This window comes from Pteronotus mesoamericanus, unplaced genomic scaffold (assembly GCF_021234165.1).
Source record: "Pteronotus mesoamericanus isolate MK-2021 breed Mesoamerican mustached bat unplaced genomic scaffold, CSHL_Meso_final contig_78, whole genome shotgun sequence".
Lineage (NCBI taxonomy): Eukaryota > Metazoa > Chordata > Mammalia > Chiroptera > Mormoopidae > Pteronotus > Pteronotus mesoamericanus.
In genome coordinates this window covers 6,254,540-6,275,520 of record NW_026555258.1, presented here as the reverse complement: position 1 = coordinate 6,275,520, position 20,981 = coordinate 6,254,540, and the positions used below count along the sequence as shown (strand labels likewise).

Sequence of the window (20,981 nt, the reverse complement as noted above, 5' to 3'; positions counted from 1 at the left end):
CAGATGAGGGAGCCACGAGATCTTCCTGTGGTCACACAGCCCATAGGTGGCAGGCCCAGGATTTGAACCCCCTCCGCCCCCATTTTAGGCATCCCTTCCTTTCTCCCAGCCCAACACTGGTTTCATGGTCTGATTTATTGGTGGTGAGTATATAGGGGTGGGCCCAGGTCAGGCAGCCTGGCCACTCCTATCTGCTGCCTTCCTGACGGGCTAGGAGGGAGGGGGTCCGCATGTGACAGTTGCAGGAAGGAGCTAGGCTCCCCTGTTCCCAGGCTGGGCATCCCTAGGCGTCAGTGCCCCCGCCCCGACCCCAAAGTTGTGCTGCTGGGATCAGATCCCGGTGGTCCTCGGCCGGTCATGGCGGAGGCGCTTTTGGCCTGAGTGGGCTGAGCAGAGTCTGTTTTGAGTTCTCACCTCCAGGCCCAGCCCAGGTCATCGAGTGCTGGATCCAGGTCAGAATAACAGGGACTTGTGTTTCTATAACAACGTGGACATACAGGGCAGTGTTCTGTCACCCTGGGGTCCTGGGCAGCTGTACCCCAGGCCCACCGAGTCTGAAGGTTCTGCAGGGCGGGATGGGGCGGTCCCAAGGCGTTCCAGGCTGGTGCCCGCGCTGGCAGCAGGCCTCCGGGAAAGAGGCGGAGGGCATGGTCCGTCCTTGGTCGAAGGGGAGGGTTTGGGTCCCGGGGTGAGTTCATGACCAGGGGTTTCCAGCGGGTGGCTGCTCAGTCTCTCCTGATGGGCAAGGGCTGGCTGGGCGGTCCCCAGGGCTCCAGGCTGGGCACTACGCCATGCTGCTGGTGGAGCAGGGGGTGCTCTGGGTGCTCCCGATGCTGTGGTTGGTGCTACTGCTCTCTGAGGAGGCCGGGGCAGCCACCGCCACCACGGGCTCCCGCTTGCTGGGGGGACCTGGGGGCGGGGGCGGAGGTCAGGGCCCCGGCCAGGGCTCCCCACTCCCCAAGAGGCTTCGCTGGGCTCCCCCAGGTGGTGGTGGCAGAGGGGTCCTGAGCACTCACGGTGGGGGCCTGGGATACTCACGTGTGTGCGAGTAGATATACCAGAGCGCGGCGGTGAGCAGGGCCCCGATGAGGAAGGCGCCGAAGGTGATGCCCAGCACAGCGGGCAGGACGAGTGTTTTGCCTGGGCAGCCAAGGGAGCGACAGCTGCAGTCAGCGCTGCTGCCTCCCCCAGGCCCCCAGCCTGGCTCCCTGCTCTTGGGCTGGCCAGGAGCACGGCTTTTGGCGTGAGTCCCAGTTCGCCCAGTGCCCTGACTTCCCTGAACCTCAGTCTCTTCATTTAGCCGATGGGTTGGGGCGAGGCAGACCTCCATCCAGGGCCACACCTCTGCCTCCTAAGGCTGATGGAGGTGCATTTTAGGGAGGGTGGGTGGTATAATCTGGGCAAAAAGTGAGTGGGGGCCTGGGAGTTCAGAGGCTGGCCCTCCTCGCTGTGGGACCTGAGGTCGCTGCCTGCCCGCTCTGAGCCCGGTCCCGTGGTTGGGACGGGCAGGGCCCCTCAGAGGGCTCTTTAGCGCTGCTCTTGGGTTTTCCCCAAGCCTTGTTCCTGCCACGCTCCTGACTCCTGTGTGCATGTGACCCCTTGGTCCTGCGCTCCTATCCATGCCACGTGGTGATTAGCCTTTCTCTCCTGGGTGTGAGCTGTGAGCTGGAGCTCCATCCTGGCCAGGGCTGGGGGGCAAAGAGGCAGCTGACCCCACCTCCGCCTCCAGCATCAGGGACTCTTCTGCCTGGTGGGGGCCTGGGCCCAGAGGCAACTAACAAAGAGGCTGGAGGGTGCTGGGCTGAAGGGGCATCCTCCACACCGGGGCCTCCAGATGAGGCCGGCATTGCCCCAAGATTCCCTCCATCCCATCCAGACGGATTCTGGAGGCCTCGTCCCCTAATGAGGTCAACCAGCAAACACAGACCGAGAAGAGCCAAAGGCCTGGAATCCTATCCCACAGGGAGGTCATAAGCAAAGGCTCTCCTGTCTGGAAGATGCCGCTGTGGATCCTACTCCCGGCTGCTGGGTAGCTCTTGTCGTGCCCTCCTCCCAGAGCTGCTCCTCTAGTGTCCTCCCTGCTGTGAGCCGAGGCCCCAGTCCCTCTGGGACATCTGCTGTGCCCCACTCTGACCTCAGACCCTGGAACCCCAGAGAGACCTGGGGAGTGCTCACCAGACATGCCAGGGCTGACGACGTTCAGGCGCATGGTGGCAATCCTGTGGATTTTCTGCGGGAGGGAGAGAGTGGTGTGTGGCACAGCCTCCGAGGGGAAGCTTTCAGGTTTACTCCCTGGCTCTGTGATCCAGTCACAGCCCACTCTAGGGCCTTGACTTGGCATCTTATCTCACCACTGTCTAGCTGGGAGCCCTTGAGCAAGTCCTGAGAGATCCATGCTATGGAAGGGTGCTGGGGAGACAATCCTTGGCTACTCATGGGCTGTTTCCTGGGAGCTCCTGGGAGGCCCCTGACTCCCAGGAGGACTGTGGGCGCATTCTGCACTGCGTCCGTTATCCTGGGGAACGACTTGGAAAGATGAGCCAGCTTGGCCCGGAGGCCCGGGCTTACTGTGGCTGGAGGGAGGAGGCCTGTCCAGGTTCACACAACCAGAGACCCTTGTGTGCACAAGGGCCTGGCAATGGCCATGTGCCCAGGGCTGAGTGCCGGAGGGTGGTGCCACTGGATGGCGAAGCGCTGTGACCAGTAAACAGAAACTCAGGACGCCGTCCCCTCCGCCTGAGCCTCTCCCCTGAGGTCTCCTGTTTGCTGAGGTTGCACTAGTGGCCCTACTTCATGGTGGCGGGTGGGGACCGATGACTGGGACGGTGGAAGGACTGTGGATGAAGAGGCTGGGTAGGATGGCGGGCGGGCGGGTGGGTGGATGGTTGGACGGATGGACAGATGCAGCTACATATCCCACCAGTGTCCAAGACACAGCAAAGCTCTCGGAGGCTGTAGGGTGGCAGTAAGAGGACCGACCTCTGGTAGCCAGAAGCCGCACACCTGACTGTGGCTCTGCCCTTTGCCAGCAGGTCTGACATCCTGCTGGGCTGTCATGCCCCTTCCTGAAACACCCAGATCCGGAAGCCACCCTTGGCATGGGGCCTGGCCCAGACCCCACTCACCTGATACCAAGTCCCAAGACTCAGGGATATGGAGCAGTTGAGGATGCCAGCCTTGGGGGTGGGCACCATGTAGCCACGGAGGAGGAAGCTGAAGCGCAAGTCGCCGCGAGGGCTTGGCGACAGCAGGCTCACACAGCTGCCCTTGGCTGCCTGGTGCTGGATGAGTTCCACGGTGTCTGCCTCAGGCCCCAAATCTAGCTGGCAGCTGTCCAGCGTGAGAATGAGCTCAGGGATTGACGGAGACATGCTCACCTGCAAGGGCAGGCAAGGGGGGCGAGGCACGGCAGTCACTCTTCACCTTCCACCCTGCCTGCCCTCGTGAAATACGCTAGACTCACTCCAGAGTTTCTGCCCCTGAGCCCAGATGGTGGGACAGTCAGGGGCCTGCCTGGAGGAGGAGGTGACACTCTAATCGGCGTGTCTGAGCTCTCCCTTTTCTCTCTCTCCCCTCTGTCATGCACCACGCTGGCTCCCTCCTTGCTCTGGAAAGTTACATTCCCATCTTCTCTGTACTAGTGGTGGGAAGAAATGTTCTGAGGAATCCCAGGAGCTGGCAGTCCTGGGAGGTCAAGTCCAGTACCTGCACAAAGCCCTGCTGCCCCAGCTCGATGGTGTCGGAGGCCTGGAGGAACTGCGGGGTGAGGTAGAGGCCCAGCTGGAAGGAGAGGCTTTCTGTGTTGATACACTGCACTTTTTTCTGCGGGGGATGGGACAGGAACTTGGTCAGTCTGTGAGTTCCCTGGCCAGGAAGGTGAGGGACAGGGTGGGAGCGGGGGACATGGTCCAGAGGAGATGCCTGACCCTCTTTCTCACCTTAAAAAAAAAAGAAGAAGAAACCAAACTAATATTTATCAAGAACTCACTCTGCGCTGGGCCAGCGGAAAGTGCTTTCCCTGCGTCACCCCTGGGACTGCTCGCGAGCACCCCAACGGGGATCCTTTCTGATGCCACTGCTCCCAGACATGACCTTGGGGCCCAGGGAGCTTCAGCGATTTGCTCAACGCTTCACAGCCAATACGTACTAGAAGCTGCCAACACGAGAGGCTGAGAACATAACTCTCAACGGTACTGTCCCCACAGTACAGAAGGGGAGGCTGAGCCACTCTGGAGACACGTGGCATGCCAGGATCAGGGGCTGAGATTCCGGATGCCCGCTCCCTCCCAAGCCAGAAAGGGACCCCAGGGCCCCCGGACCAGATGCGTTAGCATGGCGACCACCCAGCTCACCTGCCTCGGTGATGGGCTTGACAGGAGGTTGACGATCACCTGCAGGAGCAGAGCCAAGGAGCTTGTCAGAGCCAGGAATGACCCAGAGGGTGTTCCCCGCAATACACCCTTCTCACAGACGGGGAGGCGGAGCCCGCCACAGCCACCCTGATCTTGTCTTCCTGCTGGGCACCACCCCCTTCTCCCCAAAGCCCCTGAAGCCTGGATGATCAAGCGGGCACCTGAGGGGGTCATGAACTAGGCTGTTACCTTTCCTGTCCCAGCTCTTACCTCATTATTGATCACATTTTCTGTCACTTGCATGCCACAGTTGGAGTAGGTGCTGTGTAAGACAAACTGGTCACCTGCGTCCTCAGCCTGGCAGCGGGGGTCCAAGAAGCTCAGGCTGGTGATGGTGCACTTCAAAAAAGTAGGCCAGGGGTGGGGGGGGCACCGTCAGGGGGCGCCAGGCTCCCTGGGGCCTGTCCGTCACCACTCAGCGCCATGGACTGATGGTAACCCCGGGGTCACCTCCACTCCCCTCTCCCCTTTTGATAGATTTCATCATCCTGCACCACTTACGATCATTCTTCTCCTGAACTGGACTCGCTTTTGTACTTAACCTTGTCTTAAGCAATAAAATGTGAGGCATCGTGCATCTGGTTTACTACTTATTGCTTTTCTTCTAACATACGTGAAAGTACGTGCAGAACTATTAAACTTTAAAAATTCCTTTGAGTTCTACCTACAATCATCGCTCACAGCCCCAGGGACATGCAGGTCTTGCCAGCGTAGTGCAGCCTCAGAGGCTGAGACTCCTGGACCCGCGGACAGCACGCTTCCTTTAAAGGGCCAGATCGTAAGTGCTACGTGAGGCTTCGCAGCCCATGTGGTCTCTGTCGTAATTACCCAACTTCGCCTTCACAGCCTTAGAGCAGCCACAGACAATATGTAAGTGGAGGTGTGGCTGTGTGCCGGTAAAACTTTTTATTTATTTTTTAGAGAGAGGGGAGAAAGACAGGGAGGGAAACATCGATGTGAGGGAGAAACATTGACCGCTGCCTCTTGCACGTGTCCTGACCAGGGACCAAATCCGCAACCCAGGCATGTGCTCTGACCGGGAGTTGAACCAGCGACCTTTCACTTTGTGGAACGACACCCAACCCACTGAGCCACACCGGCCAGGGCCTATAAAACTTTATTTACAAAAAACAGGCAGTGAGCCCTATTTGCCACCTCCTGTTTTAGAAGAATCAGATCTTAGAGTTTCTCAGTCACATGCTGAGGATCAAAAGGATCTCAGAGCCTTAGGGACGAGTGGGCTGCTGGAAGTCCCCCTTGAGTTCAGCTAACTCCCACCTACTCCCCCAGAACGCTGTCCCCAGCCATCCAGGGCCACTTTAGGAGGCATGAGCCCACCAAACAAAAATGGCCCTACACTGGGTGAAGCCCCAGGGTCAGCTTGAACTGAAGCCCAGGGCCTGAATTCAAACTCTGCACGCTGACCACTTTTCATGAACTGGCAAGAGGCTGCATGCCCCGTGTTTGGGGTGAATCTGTACACACTCTTTTTCTTTGTGTTTTCCTCAATACAGATGTATGGACTCAGAGGAGATGTGTTAATTTCAAAAATATTTTTAAGAAATGACATCATACTTGTCCTTCCTTCTGTAGCTTAGTTTTCTTCCTGAACAATAAGTCACGTACATCTTTTTTGTGTCTACATTTGTAGATCTAGCACATTCTTTTTAGTGCCGTGTAGTGTTCCAAAGATTGATGGATGACAATGGATCCATCCAGGCCCCTTAGAACTAGGTGACAGATGGGGCTTCGTACAGGCCTCGACATCTCACACCCCGAAAACCTCCCGCATGGACTTAATTAACCCCAGAGTTCAATGTTGTTCTAAAAACCCCTGGGAACATAGGTGATTTGCCAAGCCTCCAGCAGCAAGGTTTCATGCCTCAGAAAGGCCAGAAGAAATCACAGAGGGGAAGATGCACAGCTAGAATGGCCCAACGTTTTCAAATATCCAAAAAGTTAAAAACCACTGTAGCAAACATTTCAAGAACTCTAACAAACCGGGAGAAATTATTTTGATAAGCATGAAGGACAAAGGGCCAAAATTGTCTTTCTTTGTGTAAAAAGCTTCTAGAAATTATCAAGAAAAATACCAAGCCACAGGGATCAAGAGCCTTAGATTATTACCAGCCGTGTAGAGCCACGCTCACACTCGCTACTGGGCAAAGAAGTATAAATTAACACAGGAACAGAACGTCATGTTCCACCTCCCACATGGGCGAAGTTTTTTTAAAACAAAAATAATAGCCTAAAGAGAGGGAGCGTCACAGTGCTCTCATAAATCAGCAGGAAAAACTGGAATCCTCTTTTGGAGAGCGGGTTGCCAACATGTATCAAAACTTCCAAAAAGTTCACTCATTTTGACCCAGCTGTCTCACTAATATGGAAATCTATTCTAAGAAAATAATCCCATATTTAAAAAACGGTTCATGCACAAGGACTTTTCTGCATATTTATAATATTACAGAATTGGAAACAAGATAAATGGATAACATGGGAGGAGGAGCTAATTATGGCCTATCCATAAAATGGAATATGTGCCCACTCAACATGATACTAAGTACATAGGTCAAAGTTCTAAAAATACATTGAGTGAATACAGCTGAAGACAAACAGGCGCATCTGATTCCCCCATATAAGCCTTACACAGAAAACGTTCTAGAAAGAAACACACCAAAATGCTGGTAGCCATTGTCTTTGAGTGGAGGGATTGAGATTTTGTTCTTTTCTAATCTTTTCCATATTTAAAAAGAAAAGCCTGCGTTATTTTTATAACAAATACCTTTGCCGTTCAAAGAGGCAGAACTGCGGTGCAGGTGTGCTAAGTGAGCGCCCAGCTCTGCCTGCGTTCAGGATGAACGATGACAGCCTCCTAGTAGCTGCTGAGCAGGTAGTTACGGAGCACCACACCTGGCTGCGCGCGTCTGGCCCCATTTCACTCTCCCCGCAAGGCAGGTACCCCTTTCCGCCCCATTTTCCAAGCAGGGAACCCCAAGCTTGCAGGGGGATGCGATTCGTGCCCCTGCCAGGGTTAGGAACCCGAGATTCCCAGGCCGGAGGAGGGCCCAGCTGCCCGTGTCAGCCCGGCCGGAGGGGTAGGGCTTCCCTTACCACCGAGATGAGATCTTTCCTGAGCTCCAGAGTCATGGTGTCATTGGTGCACTTGGGCTGGAACAGGGTCATGAGCAGGTTCTGATCGCAGCTGTCCTTGGGAGGGGTGGTCTGGGCAGGTGTGGGTGAGCTCTGCGGCCCGCTGCCTGTGGGTAGCAGAGGGGGGCCAGGTCACTGAGGGCTCGTTGTGCACCAGGCACCAAGCGCGTCTGTAGCTAGCTGCTGTCACTGTCCTCGTGCTGCAGAGGAGGAAAATGGGGCTCCCATGGGCTGATGCGACCTGCCAAGCTCACACGGCTGTGCAGTGGTGTTCACCTCACTGTGGCGACTGGTCCAAGAAGAGGGCAAAGGAGGGCAGGAGGGCAAGGGAAGGGAGCTGGGTGCTCACCACAGCTGCTGGCCCGGAGAGAGACAGCGGTGGCCAGAGGGAGCTCCACGAAGGATGCCACCACGCTGGCGTTCAGCTTCTGGGCCTCCCCCAGCAGGCCTTCGCGTGTATCTGGGAGCTCCAAGCCACTGATGTTTTTCTCTGGAAAGATCTTGAAGGAATAATTACCGGTGGTCTAATGACAGGGAGAGAGGCCGACAGGGAGCCACGGTCAGGAGGCACACAGCCTGGACGGGCGCCACAGCCCAGCCAGGGCTCTGCCTGGCCTTCGGGCTGCTCTCTTCCTTGCTCTTTTCCTTGCTCTTGCTGTTACTTCTGCCTGGGCCACCTCCCCTCATCTACTGGCTCCTGTCTGTCCATTTCAGCGTGGGGTCTGCTTCTGTAGGAACTTTCCCTGACCCTGTGGATTGGGTTAAGTAAGGGCCTCTCTAAGGGATGATGGAAAGCTACTTGGCCGAGGCGGCAGCTAGGTGCCGGTCTGAAGGTAGTGAGCAGAGGAAAAGGGCGGGGCTGAAGTACCGTCATTATGTGTGAAAGCTCAGGGCAGGGGCGCTCCTGCCGGGCACCTGGGTTCTCTCACCAGCCTTGGGAGGCCCGCGTGGGGCCGTGTGGGTCAGGCGCAAGACTCACCAAGACCTGAATGTTGTGGTTGGCATCGATGAGCCAGGACAAGTAGGGTGGACCCTGCAGGATGAGCACGGTGGGGTCCCCCGAAGTGCAGCTCAGCTCCACCTTCACATTCACTGTCCGGGGCCTGCAGGGAAACAGACTCCGGCGTCAGCGCCCGCAGGCGGGAAGGCGGGGCTGGGCAGCGCCGGAGGGGACTGGCCACAGCAGTACAAGGCCCGAGGTCACATAGCAGCCGCTGAGCTATTACCTGGTGCGATGTGGATGCACGGAAGGGATGTGAAAGTGAGCGGGGCTTGGGCTCGTTGGGGCGGGGCGCAGAGATTGGTGAGAGCTACTATACTCTTACCTGGTCAGGGACCGGGCTGAGGCTCGGATGGGGCGGGGCTTAAGGGTGCCAATGGGGCGGGGTCTGCGGGCGGAAGCGGGTACTCTTACCGGTCTTCGGGCCCCGGCAGGACTCTCAGGATATGCGCCTCCTTGTGGCCAGCCACACCTTCCAAGCGGCAGCCCCGGACCAAGGCCCCAGTGCGTGGCTGCCATTCGAGCATATCGCCCATGTCCTTGTGGGGTTCGGGACTGCAGGAGGGCAGTGATTTCGGGACTGCAAAGACAAGCGCACCTCAGTCCCCTCCCCGAGCAGCCGGGCACCTAACAAAAAGGCCCACCCTTACCCCCTCTACAGGTGGGGCAGGCAGCCTGGAGCAGCCAAGTGGAGGGCATGAGAGGATCTCAGTTCAAATCTCCTCTCCACCACTTACTGCCAAGTGACTCATGGCAAGCCCGCCAGCCTCTGTTTCCTCATCTGTCCACACGGGGTTCATAGAAGGTACAACCATGGCACCTATTAGGGATGAAGCCCTGCAAGACCAGCAGCTCACCCCATCTGTAGCTTTCTTGTAGCATTCGCCATGACCTGACATTATGTAATTTATTTACCTGTGCACGTGTTTATTGTCATCTCCCCACCACAGTGTCAGCTCCCGAGGGGCAGGGTCTGGGACTGTCCCCACAGAGTCCCCAAATGCCTAGCCTGGGACTTGGCACATAGGTACACAATAAATACTATGAATGTGCTGTTTTTCTGGATCAAAAAAACCTGACAAGTAGCAATTTCACATGGTTCCAACTAATATTTGGTGAGAGGTAATTACTGTCCTGATAAAGTATTAACTTGCTGTGTGTGACCTGGGGCAAATCGCGTCCCTCCTTGGAGGCTTAGTGTTCACATCTGAGGAACGGGCTGGAGGAATTCAGATGCCTCTGGTTCTGAGCCCAGAGCAGCTCCTGGGGAAGCTGACCTTGGTCCAGGCGGAGGCTGATGTTTTGGGGGTCATGCAGCTCAGCAACAGAGATGATGGCACCTCTTGCATCTGCCCAGTCGAGGATCTGGCTCTTGGTGGTGAAGTTGGGCAGCGGTATGTTGTTGGCTCCTGGGGACCCTTGGAAGACGCGGTTGTGGTCCTGGGGAGACACGCAGAGGCTCAGGGTGTTGTTCCCAGGCTCGAGTCCCCTGCTCCATGCAGACATCAGGAGGCAATGTGGGGAGGTAATTTGAGCAGAGCAGCCAGGGCTGGGAATGCTGAGACCAGGGTATCTGAAGTCAGCCCCAGAGCTCCCTAACTAGGGCCCCCCTAGAGCTGGATCTGCCCCATCTCCCTTCCACATGTAGGGGGCTGGTTGGATACACATCCATGTTCATCCACCTGTGCAAAATCAGCGCCCCACCCCTCCCTAGTCACACTCATTTTACCCACACTTATGACATCAGGTGGCTAATGTCTGTTTCCCCCACACTCTAAGGATCTGCAAGGGAAAATTGTCTGCCTTGCCCATGCCCACATGGTGCTCAACACATAGGGGGCACTGAGGAATACTTGTCTGTCTTTGTACCGGGTCCTAGGCCCAGCATTCAGGATCCTAACATGTCAGCCTCATCCTAATGCCTGGCACATGGGGAGGGAGGAAGGGAGGAAAGAAGAAAGGGATGAATAAATGAATGAACGGAAAGTCATTTGAAACAACAGAAAACGGAGGATATTATTTAATAAGAAACAAAAGAGCAAGGATCAAGCGGGACAGGTCCTCTGGATGGATGGGGATAGGAATTTGGGTGGCTCCAGCACCTCACTGTCCCCACTGCCCCCCTCCCCTGCCCCCAGGAGAGACCCTCGTGGGCTGGGGCAGAGGAAGCAGGGAAGGCTTCCTGATGGAGGTTCTCTGTTGAGGCCAAAGGATTCAGAGGAAGCTGTTGGACACTTGGACTTCGAGTTCCTTTGCATTCCATCTCCAAAGCCAGGGACATGGTGCTGAAGCAGCATAAGGGTCCCAGGCTAGACACTCAGGGGGGCTCCCGGAGAGTGGAAGTAGGCAAGGCACCACAGAATGGTCCACCTCGAATGGAGCAGGACTTTAACAAGGGGGCAAAGTGGGGAGCGCCTGGGTGAGGAAGCCAGCCCATGATGGAAAGGCTGGGGCAGTGGTTTAGAGCTGGAGAGGGCACGAGGAGCTTCCCCGGCTCTAGCCCTGAGTCCTGGTCTGCAAAACGGGGAGGTAACAGGGCTTAAAAGGCAAGGTGCTTGCCATTTGCTTGGCACTGGGTCTGGCCCAGAGGCCCAAGCCCCCAGCCAGGCTACGGCCCCTGTAGGGGCATCCAGGAAGCTGCAGGCCCAGGCCTGCAGAGAGGCTGCAATGGTGCCCCCTAGCTACTGTCCCCACCTGACCCACCCTGTATTCTTAGCCCCAGGAGGAAGGCTGGAGAAGATGTGGCCAAAGCCATAGCCTTTGGCTGCTTCAACATTTCTGCCCGAGGGCATGTTTTGTGTCCCCGGGACACTTAGGGCTCCCTCTGGGCTCCGATCCCCTGCCTGGGCTGCCTCCAGAGAGCCAGGGATGGAAAGGAAGAAAGATGAGCCATGGCAAGGCCTGGCCCTTTAAGAGGCCTCCATTTCCCTCCTTGGGAGCAGAGAGAAGTACCGAATGGGATCAGTCCAGCCCCACCCCGCTGACTGGCTTCTGGCACTCTCAGCCTTCCGGGGGCTTTCATGCTGGCCAGCTCTGCCTGTCTCTGCGTTGTCCCTGCTGCCAGGGCGGATTCTTCCCCGCCGACCCCACCCCTCACCTCTCTCTGTCTCTAGGCCTGTCCCCCAGGCGGCCTGGATCCACTTCCGTCTCTGGGTCTCCAGCTTCCTCCCCAGCTGTCTCTGGTCTCTCCGTGTCTGTCTGTCCCTCCCACACAGACCCTCCTTTTTTCATTCCCATTGTTCTTTCTGTGCCTCTCTCGCCCTTGTAATCTTTGCTGTCATCTGTCCTCCCTCCCCGACCCTGCTTTCTCTGGCTATAAACAACAGCTGCTCACATCTGGGGGGTCTCCTCCTACAGCCCCCCCATGTGGAAGAGGCAGCCCCGAGCCCCCTCACTGTGAGTCCCTGCTTTCAAACTTGAGTTTTTAAAAAAGGTTTTATTTATTTATTTTTAGAGAGAGGGGAAGGAAGAGAGAGAGGGAGAGAAACATGGATACGAGAGAGAAACATTGATCAGTTGCCTCTTGCACGCCCTGAACCGGGGACCGGCCCATAACCCAGGGATGTGCCCTGACCTAGAATCAGACTGGTGACCTTTGGCTTTACAGGAGGGCACTCAGCCAACTGATCCACACCAGTCAAGGCTAAAACTTGATTTTTTAAAAAATAATTTTTTCTCCGATGTAGGCCATGTTAATGAGAGCGAGTCTTGTGAAATCAACAAAGCGCAAAGAACAAAATAGATGTCTCTCCTAATCCCACCTCCCAGCCATAACTACTGTTAATACATTGTTAGGTTTCCTCCTGACCCTTGTTCTCAGTACTTACATCTGTTTAAATACATGCCTTGTGACTTTGGTGAAGACAGTGACAAGGTTATGTTATAGGATTTCACTGAGTCCAATTCTCCCACTGCACAGGTGGGAAAAGTGAGGCTGTGCGAGAGGATGGAATCGGCCAGGGTTGCCTTTCCGCCCAAATCCCGTTTCTGGGTTTGAACCCTTTACCCGAGACCCTGCTGCCTTTTGGGTTCTCCCTGTCAGCAGGGCCCTCCCGTGGCCAGTGCCTCAGCCCAGGGTTGGAGGTGACACACTCACAGAGGCCAGGCGGAGCGGGATTCCGGGGGCTTCCAGCTGCAGAAAGACACTCTGGTTTAGACCTAGGACAAGGAGCACCTCTCGGGGCTGGATGCCGTTCTGCTTGGACATGTTGACAGTCAGCTTCAGCTCTGACATTTCCTGGGGGGGAGGGGACAAGGAAAGACACGCATACACAGATCAGTCAGACTCACATAGACTCTGACACCCAGATGAGCAGTGAGGACCCATGTCCCATGAGCTTTCACTGTGTTCTGCCCGCCCACGCAGCAGCGCCGTGCCAGGCTCTTGGGGGCACTCAGAAAGTATTTGCTCAGCAAATGGAGGAGATTCGTCTCAGCAAATTCAAAGGCATAAAGAAAAAATGGTGAGGAGCCTGAGCTTTATCCAATGGCCAATCAAGTTTTGTTATTTCTACTGAGTGCCTGCTGCAAGTGTCTGCGTGACCCCGAGAGCGCCCTGTGCCTTTTCTCTGTCCCTGTGCAGCAGTACCAAGGCATCAACCCCTCTCCAGTGTGCGGTGTTCCTGGGGTCTTATTATTTTAAAGTACTAAAATGCGACATATTTTTGTCGATACACTACCATTGCTTTGATATTTTATAAGAAGGTGCAGCTGAGATCATTTACGTCTTGGGAGATGCCTACTGCATTAAAATTTCAAATTGATCATGGTATATGTATTTAGAATGCTTCCAGAACAACAACAACAAATAATAATAATGTCTATCACTTATACAGTGCTTACTATGTGCCAGGACTGTTCTAAACGCTTCACCTATTGACCTATTTAATCATCACAACAACCCTAAGGGGTAGGTACCATCGTTATTGTTTCTTATAGGTGGGGAAACGAGGAACAGAGAGGTGAAGTCATTTGTCCATGATCACACAGCAAGTAAGAACGAAGTTTCGGATGTGGGCCAGGGCAGGCATCTCTTCTCAGCCGCTGTACTGCCCAGCACATTTTTCTGTGCCTCCTTATTCCCTAGAAGAAAAGGGAACACAGCGACCCACCAGGGCCAAGCTTCTAACCTTCTCTCCTTTCATACAACACATGGGCCAAGCTTCTGTTGAAAGAACGTCTGCTCTGCTCAAAGACTTTCTGAACTGGACGAAGAGAAACACTTCACTGAAACCCTAACCGCAGCTGCCTCCAGAAGCTGGCAACCTCCGCCCAGGGGCAAAGCCTGACCCCAAATACCTCCTCGACTTAGCGAAAACGAGAGAAAGATTTCAAGATGAAGAGATCAGTGGAAACTTTTTTGATTCAACTTCTAATTATCTCCTGGCCTCGTCCCCAACTGATGTCACAGAGCCAGACGGAGTGTTTCAGACGCTGGAAAAATCTGCCCAGAAATATTTCCTTTACTCAGTCATGACACTCTTTGTTTGCAAGTTTGCTCTTTAAAACAAAAGAGCCAATAATGTTCCACTTCCAATGTTTCACGAGTAACTTTTTCATTGCAGTGAGCTACTTTGGTTGCTTATTTTTGAAGAATCATTTTTATGCAAATTGATAGTAGAATGGATATTTGAAATTGATGTTTGTATAAGTTCCCATTTTTTGGTGAATTAATGTTGTCTAATGGGCTTATAACTTTTGGTGTTTGAAATCTCTCGTTTCATCAATTTTTTAAAATATGCATTCTAAACACTTTACAATTTAATACTGGATTTAATATCATATGTTGGTAAAATACTAAATATGAATCTAAACATTAGAACAGACATTTTGTGACAGGATGGAGATCGCTACTGGGAATGACCGGAAGTGAAGGGAGACCCACTTCAGCTGAGCAGAGGAAGGCCCAGGCACGGCCGGCCCGCCAGACAGAGCCTTTGACAGTGGACGCCCCCAGCTTCCCCACCTTGACTGCACGTGTCCTATTACCTTGAACAATCAAATGTGATTGCACAACTCTGTGTATATACTAAAAACCACTCAGCTGTGCATTTTAAGTGGGCAAATTTTATCTCAATAAAGCTCTCGGACACATAGCTATCGAGTATCAGTGATTTCCCATAGATCTGCCTAACCCGCACCCGTTCGCATTGGGCGTGTTGCACGCGCCCTCACTGAAGCAAGGTCAGGCGCCCTCCCTTTTCACAGATGTTGCACGTGAGCCTCAGGGAGGGAAACCGCCCAGACGGCTGCCGGAGAATGACGTACCAGGCACCCCGGGCACGTCATCCTGGTGCCAGAGTGGCCTCTGCAGCGCCTGAACAGCTCGCCTGGACAGTGTCCTCCCTCTCAAAGCTGCCCCACATGTCTGTCCTTGCCAGAGGGGTAAACACTGAGACCTCCACAGAGCAAGCAGATGGGCCCCGTGGGTTGGAGACCCGTCCTTTGCCCCTAGGTGTACGCCCACAGGCCGAGAGCACTGCAGGTGACAGAGAGAGCACCTGAACATCCATCCTTGCTGCTGTTCTGCATATGTCCCTGTCCCTCTGTACCTCAGTTTCCCCATCTGTGAAATGGGTAGGACAGGGTTGGGGCTCTAGATAAAGGAAGTCAAAGAAGAGAAGCGGGGGTCTGGGCTGGGTCATGCTGAGGGAGAGGGGACTCAGAGGCTGGAACTTTGGGACCTTTGGGACATCACACTAAGCCCTTCTCCCAGAGCTCACATGCCAAACCCTCCACTCAGCTGTCACCAATTTCCCATAGATTTGGGGGCGGGAGGAGGTGGGGTTGAGGCCTGAAGAGGGGTAGTCATAGGCCGGGGTCACAGAGTGGAGGAGCAGCGTGGACCTGCAGAGAGGCTGGAAGCGGGGTCTCTGGGGTCTCTGAGCTCCCGGGCCCAGCTGAGTCCATGCAGCTGGTTACCAGAAAAACCCAGTCCGGGTTTCCACAGCAAACATTTCCACCCCATGACCCTGACTCATCAACACGGTCATTCACACACACACCGACTTCCCTCTCCCCTCCCAGCCCGAAGCCCAAAGGCAAAGAAAGGGGCTTGCCTTCCCCCCACCCGCAAGCTACCAGTTCCTGAGGCATGCTGGGAATTCTGAGAGCCTAGCGGAGGCCGGCAGGCCAGCCACCCCTTGCCCCCAGCTCTGCAACCTGGGTCAGCCTGGGTCTGCCCCGGCCCCCACCCTGAATAGGTGGGCGGGAGACCATGTTTCTATTTTTGTGCCAGTGTCCCACAGATGCCATTGTTGGCCTGGCGGTCAGGAGCGGGAACGGGGCATTTTGGTGAGGAGGCCCTGAGCACTAGTAGCCACTTATAGAAAGTTGCTTCCAGCAATTCTTCTAGGATGGAGCCTCGGGGCTGCCTGCAGCTCCCGCCCTCTGAGGGCCAGACTGGAGCCGGCCAGATTGGAGCCAGACGTCCCTCTGTCCACCCCAGCAGGCTCAGATGGCACATGCAGGCAAGGCGGCAGGGGAAGGGGTCAAAGCCAGGCTGACCTTAATTCACAAGCAGTCTCAGTCATTAGCCTGTGACCCTGGGTAGTCATGTCTCTCTGGGCCTCGGTTTCCTCATCTGGAAAATCGGCTGAACAATATGCCTACCTCATAGGCTTTTTGGTTTTTTTTAAGTGTTTTTTCATCCTTACCCAAGGATATATTTTTTAAAAAATTTTTATTTATGTATTATTTTTAGAGAGAGAGGAGAAGGGAGGGAGAAAGAGGGAGGGAATCATCAAGGTGTGGTTGCCTCTCGTGCGCCCCCTACTGGGGACCTGGCCTGAAACCCAGGCATGTGCCCTACGCTAGGAATTGAACCCACGACACTTTGGTTTGCAGGCCAGCGCTCAGACCATTGAGCCAGACCAGCCAGGGCCAGGTATATATTTTTTTCATTGCTTTTAGAGAGAGAGAAAGGAAGGGAGAGAAGCATCTCTTGGTTGCCTCCCATGGATGCCCCTACTGGGGATCGCACACACTCAGAACCGGGGATCGAACCCACAACCTTTTTTTTTTTTTATCCTCACCCTAGGACATGCTTATTGATTTTAGAGAGAGAAGAAAAGAGAGAGAGAAACATCGATGTAAGAGAGTGACATCAACCTGTTACCTCCTGTATATGTCCCAACCAGGGATCAAACCTGCAACCTAGATATGTGCCTTGACCAGGAATCAAACCCTCAGCCTTTTGGTGTACAGGACGATGTTCTAACTGAGCCACACCAGCCAGGGCCACTTCATAGACTTTTGAAGATTCATTGAGACCCTTCCTGCAAAGTGGGTTGTCCAGGGCCCAGGTAAGTACAGACTACCCATGCATCCAGAGAAGCCATGGTCCGTGGCCTGGGGAGGTCAGCATTAGAGGTGGCAGCGGGGAGCTGGAACTGGGACGTGTCTCAGCCACACCTCTCCCAGCCCCAGTCTCCCCATCTGCATAGGACAGAGCTGGGATCAGTGTGGCTGCTGGGTTCCATCCCGCCTCCTAGGGGTTCCAGTGTTTGACTTCTACGAGTCGTCATCTCCAGGCAAGTGGCCAGAAGAGTGGGCTTCCAGAACCCCCGGGAGAGAGATGCTACTTTCCCCAGCTGAGGGCCCCTGGTCAGCTCATGTCCTTCCCATCCCCCCTTTCCTTTGCTCATCCAAGAGGCCTGCACTGGGACCAGCTAGGGCTTCTGTGCTCTCGAAGGGGGACAGGAAGAAAGCACAACTCTGTCCTTGGGGAACTTTGCAGAGAACAAGACGAACACCCCCAAACAGCCAACGGTGAACAACAGTGACCCCACTGTCCCCTGGGGATGGCCATCCAGCAAATGTTTTTATGTATGTGTATATCCCCCTCCTTCCTTCCATTATTCACTCATCTGTCCATCTATCCAATATTTATTCCCAGCCAGACCCTGAGCTAGACACTGGGGATCCAGCGGTGAGACAGCACATGCAGCCCCTGCCTAGCCTGTCTGACCCCCGAGCCGTGCCCCTCCACCCAGCCTGCCCCTGACAGGCCTGGGACAACCCGGCCCGGATGCCAAGCTCTGCCACGCCCACCCTCTGCCAGTCATCACCTTGACACCCTTCAGGCTGAGGGAACTTACACCAGCCACACAGAGTCCCCTCTGGAGGATGGGACAAGAAAGCGCCCCATGCCACTTGGGGATAGGCTCAGTGCATCTGGGCAGGGATCTCCGGGATCCTGGGTGCCCATAGCTGGAAGAGGACCAGGGAGGGCCACCGACGGTGGGGTCCGGCGGGATTCCCCTCTCCCAGGTCTGAGGGCACTGCTGCCCCCTGCACCCCTTCACGGCCCCCCAGGACATTCCGGGAGAATGCGGCGCCCCTGCTGCTCTCCCCACACCCGAGCAGCCTTGCCTGCCCATATGCCAGGGGTTAGTCAGTGCAACAGCCCAGCGGGTGTCATCGGCGTGGGATGTGGTGTGCTGCCCGGGAGCGGCCAGAAGCGGGTGAATCAGCGGCTGCCCAGCTCCGGCCTGGCTGTCTGGGGTTTGTCAGGAGGACAGCAGATTAGTCCAGTCAACCTGGCGGGAATCGCTGAGGCACCCGGCTGGTTTCCTGTCTCCACGAGTCAGGATGTGACCCTGGGCCCCCTCCCGGAATCCAGGCTCCGGCCTGCCCTGGGGGGACCCAGCAAGACACAACCCCAGCCTGGTGGCCCCCTTGTCTGTCTGTAAACCTCCCCAACATGCGCACACACACTGAGTGTCGCTTCGCTGAAGCTCTTGGCTGCCACAGTTCATCTGCCGCCCACACGCGGGAAATCTGAGGACTCCGAGGCCCCGCAGGGAAGGGAGGGAAAGCGAATGTCCGTGCCAGGGCTTGGCGAAGGCAACCAGAGGTCGGGAGGGATTGGACTGGTTGCCGAGAAGGCTGCCACCCACGTTACTGCTGCCAGTTCGTGTTTCTTGCCCGTAGGCCTTTGCTCATGGGGTACCCTCTGCCTGGAATGCCCTTGACCTCCCTCTCCATCTGGCTGGACAGGGGGCCCTTTCCCTAAAGCTCCCTTCCCCCATGATCAGTGCTTGTCCTCCCGGGACCCTCAGCCCCCCATTGCTCATTCCACCACTCAATACTCGGGCTGCTGATGCCCACCTCAGCCTCCCCTGGCCTGGGAGTGGCCCGAGGGCAGGGGCTGGGTCTGCTTTCTCTCGGCACCGTCAGTGCCCGGTTCGGGCTGCGCAGGGAGGAGGCACCTGGCGAGGGCTGGTTCAGGCCCTGCGGACTCCATTCTTAGGCGCTGCCTGGGGAGAGAGGTGCGCCCAGGGAAACCACAGGTCCCTCAGTGTCACAGCACTGGGATCCAGTGGGATCAGGGAGGCCAGGAGCACCCAGAGTGTGAGGCTCCATCCATTGCCCTCTCTGAAAATGGATTCACAGCCCCGTCTCAGCTACCTGAGAGCAATAGCGGATGGGAGCATATTCTGTGAACTGTAGCGTCCCCAGCAAAACGAGGGTGTTTATTTACAGGGGAGACATGGAGCCCAAAGAGGAGCTGTTATAGTAATGACAAGCGTGGCTACAGGATGGCGCGCCGTCTCTCCGGGCCGGCCTGCACTGTCCCAGTGGAGTCTCACAGCGCGCCCAGAGGTGGGGGCCTAGCGTCTCCAAGTTTCCCACGGGAACACAGAGGCTCGGAGTGGTGTTCCGAGGTCACGCCACCGTAAGTAGTGAGCCAAAATTCAATTTGAGGGCTGTCTCGCTGCAGAGCCCATGTTCTTAACCCTTGCCTCGAGGCCACATAGCAGCGCCTTCGTTCATTCATTCACTCATTCACTCATATGTTCAACAGCCGTATGCCAGGCCCTGGCCCAGATTCCACTACTCCCTCATTCTTTGGTGAGTCCCTGAGCTCCAGCAGCGTGTATCTGCTGGAGAGCGGGCAGAGGGAGCCCCCTCCGCGTGCCAGGCGCTGCAGGAGGCGCTGGCCAGTGACAGCGGCAGGGCTGGAGTCCCAGCTCTCTCCTCTACCCCTTGCCCGATCGTCCAGAGACGCCGCGGTTTGCGACCTGGGGGCTTGCCCGTCCTGGAGTTGGCAGGCTGGCTCCTGAGTCAAAAGCCAGGTGGTCCATGGGCTGAGCTCTCTGGAAGATGCACGGCACGACAGGGAGATTCTGTTGCCACGAGCTCTAGGATGACTTGAGTTACCGTGGCTCCCTGCCAGACCCGTGAAAACCCTCGAACGACTGTCCCTGCCCATAGGATAAAGACCAAACTCCTTCATATGACAACAGGGCCTTTTCCATCTCCCCAGCCCTGCCCTGGGGTCAACTGTAAGCTACCGCCATAGGGAACCACGTGCTGACCGCACCACCGCGGCCCACTTCCCTGCCTGCGTATTCACTTAATCCTCTGCCCTTTCCCTCCCCCTCCTTCGCTCAGTGAGCTCCTGGCCATCCTTACTGTTGTTGCTTCCTCCAGGAAGCCCTGCCTAATCCCGCAGCAGCTGGGGTGCCCCTGCCCTGCGCTGACCAAGGAGGCCCCCATCACCTGGACCCTGGCTGTCTGTCCCTACGTCGGCCTCCCACAGACCTGAGCACTTGGCAAGGGGGCCTTTCTCCGACTCTGGCTCGCTGTGAGGTGACGGGGGTCGCGACCCCCGTCACCCACAGGGGGAGCGGAGACCTGAACATCAGAACAAACAAAGGGAACTTAACAGAAGGTATTCTTATTTTCCATGTCATCACCAAACTTGAAAAAAATTACAATGGCTATGAAAACCACATAACGTGTGTTTGGCACTATCTGCCGTTTGGGGATTATCGAGGCCCACAGTCCTCATGGCAGGGAGGGGGTGGGGAGCAGGCCCCCCGATATTGGTGGTCTGGGCACTGTCTTATCGCCACACAAATGCAGGGCAACTTAACAGTTCCAGGGGCGAGTTGGCCACAAGTTTCCCCTGAGCTGACACCACTAAATCGCTATCAGGACTTGAGGCCACGTCAGCCAGGTGTGGTCACCAGCCCAGGAAAGCCAGATACTGTCTGAACACTGAGATCCTGAGGGGAGCCAGGTGACGGCCTGGCTCGGACTCCCTGGGGGTCTAGTGCGAACACTGGCCTTGGGCACGTTGCGTCACCTCTCCAGGCGTGCCTCGGTTTCCTCCTCTGAATAGTGGGGTAACAGCAGACTGTGCCAAGTGGGCTCTCGGGGGGCTTAATACATGTTAAGATTTTGAACTCACTTCATAGTACAGAGTACTATGGTACATCGTAGGCCTAGTGCATAGACCATAGTACATAGTACATGGTACATAGTAGGCCTAGCACAGTACTCAGCACATACTAAACTTAGTAGATGTGTTACCAAGAGGGACTTAGAAAATCTAAGCGGCAGACCTCGGGGGGATTCTCGGCAGCGGGGCGCGGTCGGGGGCGGAACAGTTTCTGATGCCGGCACCGATT

General features: G+C 55.7%; 1 protein-coding gene across 1 annotated transcript in view; it reads right to left on the bottom strand.

Moving 5' to 3' along the window:
- Positions 1–120: 120 nt before the first annotated feature.
- Positions 121–20,981, bottom strand: part of ENG (endoglin) — a 29,461-nt gene continuing 8,600 nt past the window's right edge. Inside the window, exons 3-15 of the mRNA XM_054584335.1 lie at positions 12,659–12,799; positions 9,840–10,002; positions 8,977–9,142; positions 8,542–8,665; positions 7,912–8,086; positions 7,524–7,669; positions 4,623–4,751; positions 4,353–4,391; positions 3,706–3,822; positions 3,126–3,377; positions 2,176–2,230; positions 1,039–1,140; positions 121–909 (exon numbers count right to left, since the gene is read on the bottom strand). Coding sequence (XP_054440310.1) covers positions 785–909; positions 1,039–1,140; positions 2,176–2,230; positions 3,126–3,377; positions 3,706–3,822; positions 4,353–4,391; positions 4,623–4,751; positions 7,524–7,669; positions 7,912–8,086; positions 8,542–8,665; positions 8,977–9,142; positions 9,840–10,002; positions 12,659–12,799 — 1,734 coding nt within the window. The 3' untranslated portion in view covers positions 121–784. The remainder of the gene's footprint in view (positions 910–1,038; positions 1,141–2,175; positions 2,231–3,125; positions 3,378–3,705; positions 3,823–4,352; positions 4,392–4,622; positions 4,752–7,523; positions 7,670–7,911; positions 8,087–8,541; positions 8,666–8,976; positions 9,143–9,839; positions 10,003–12,658; positions 12,800–20,981) is intronic.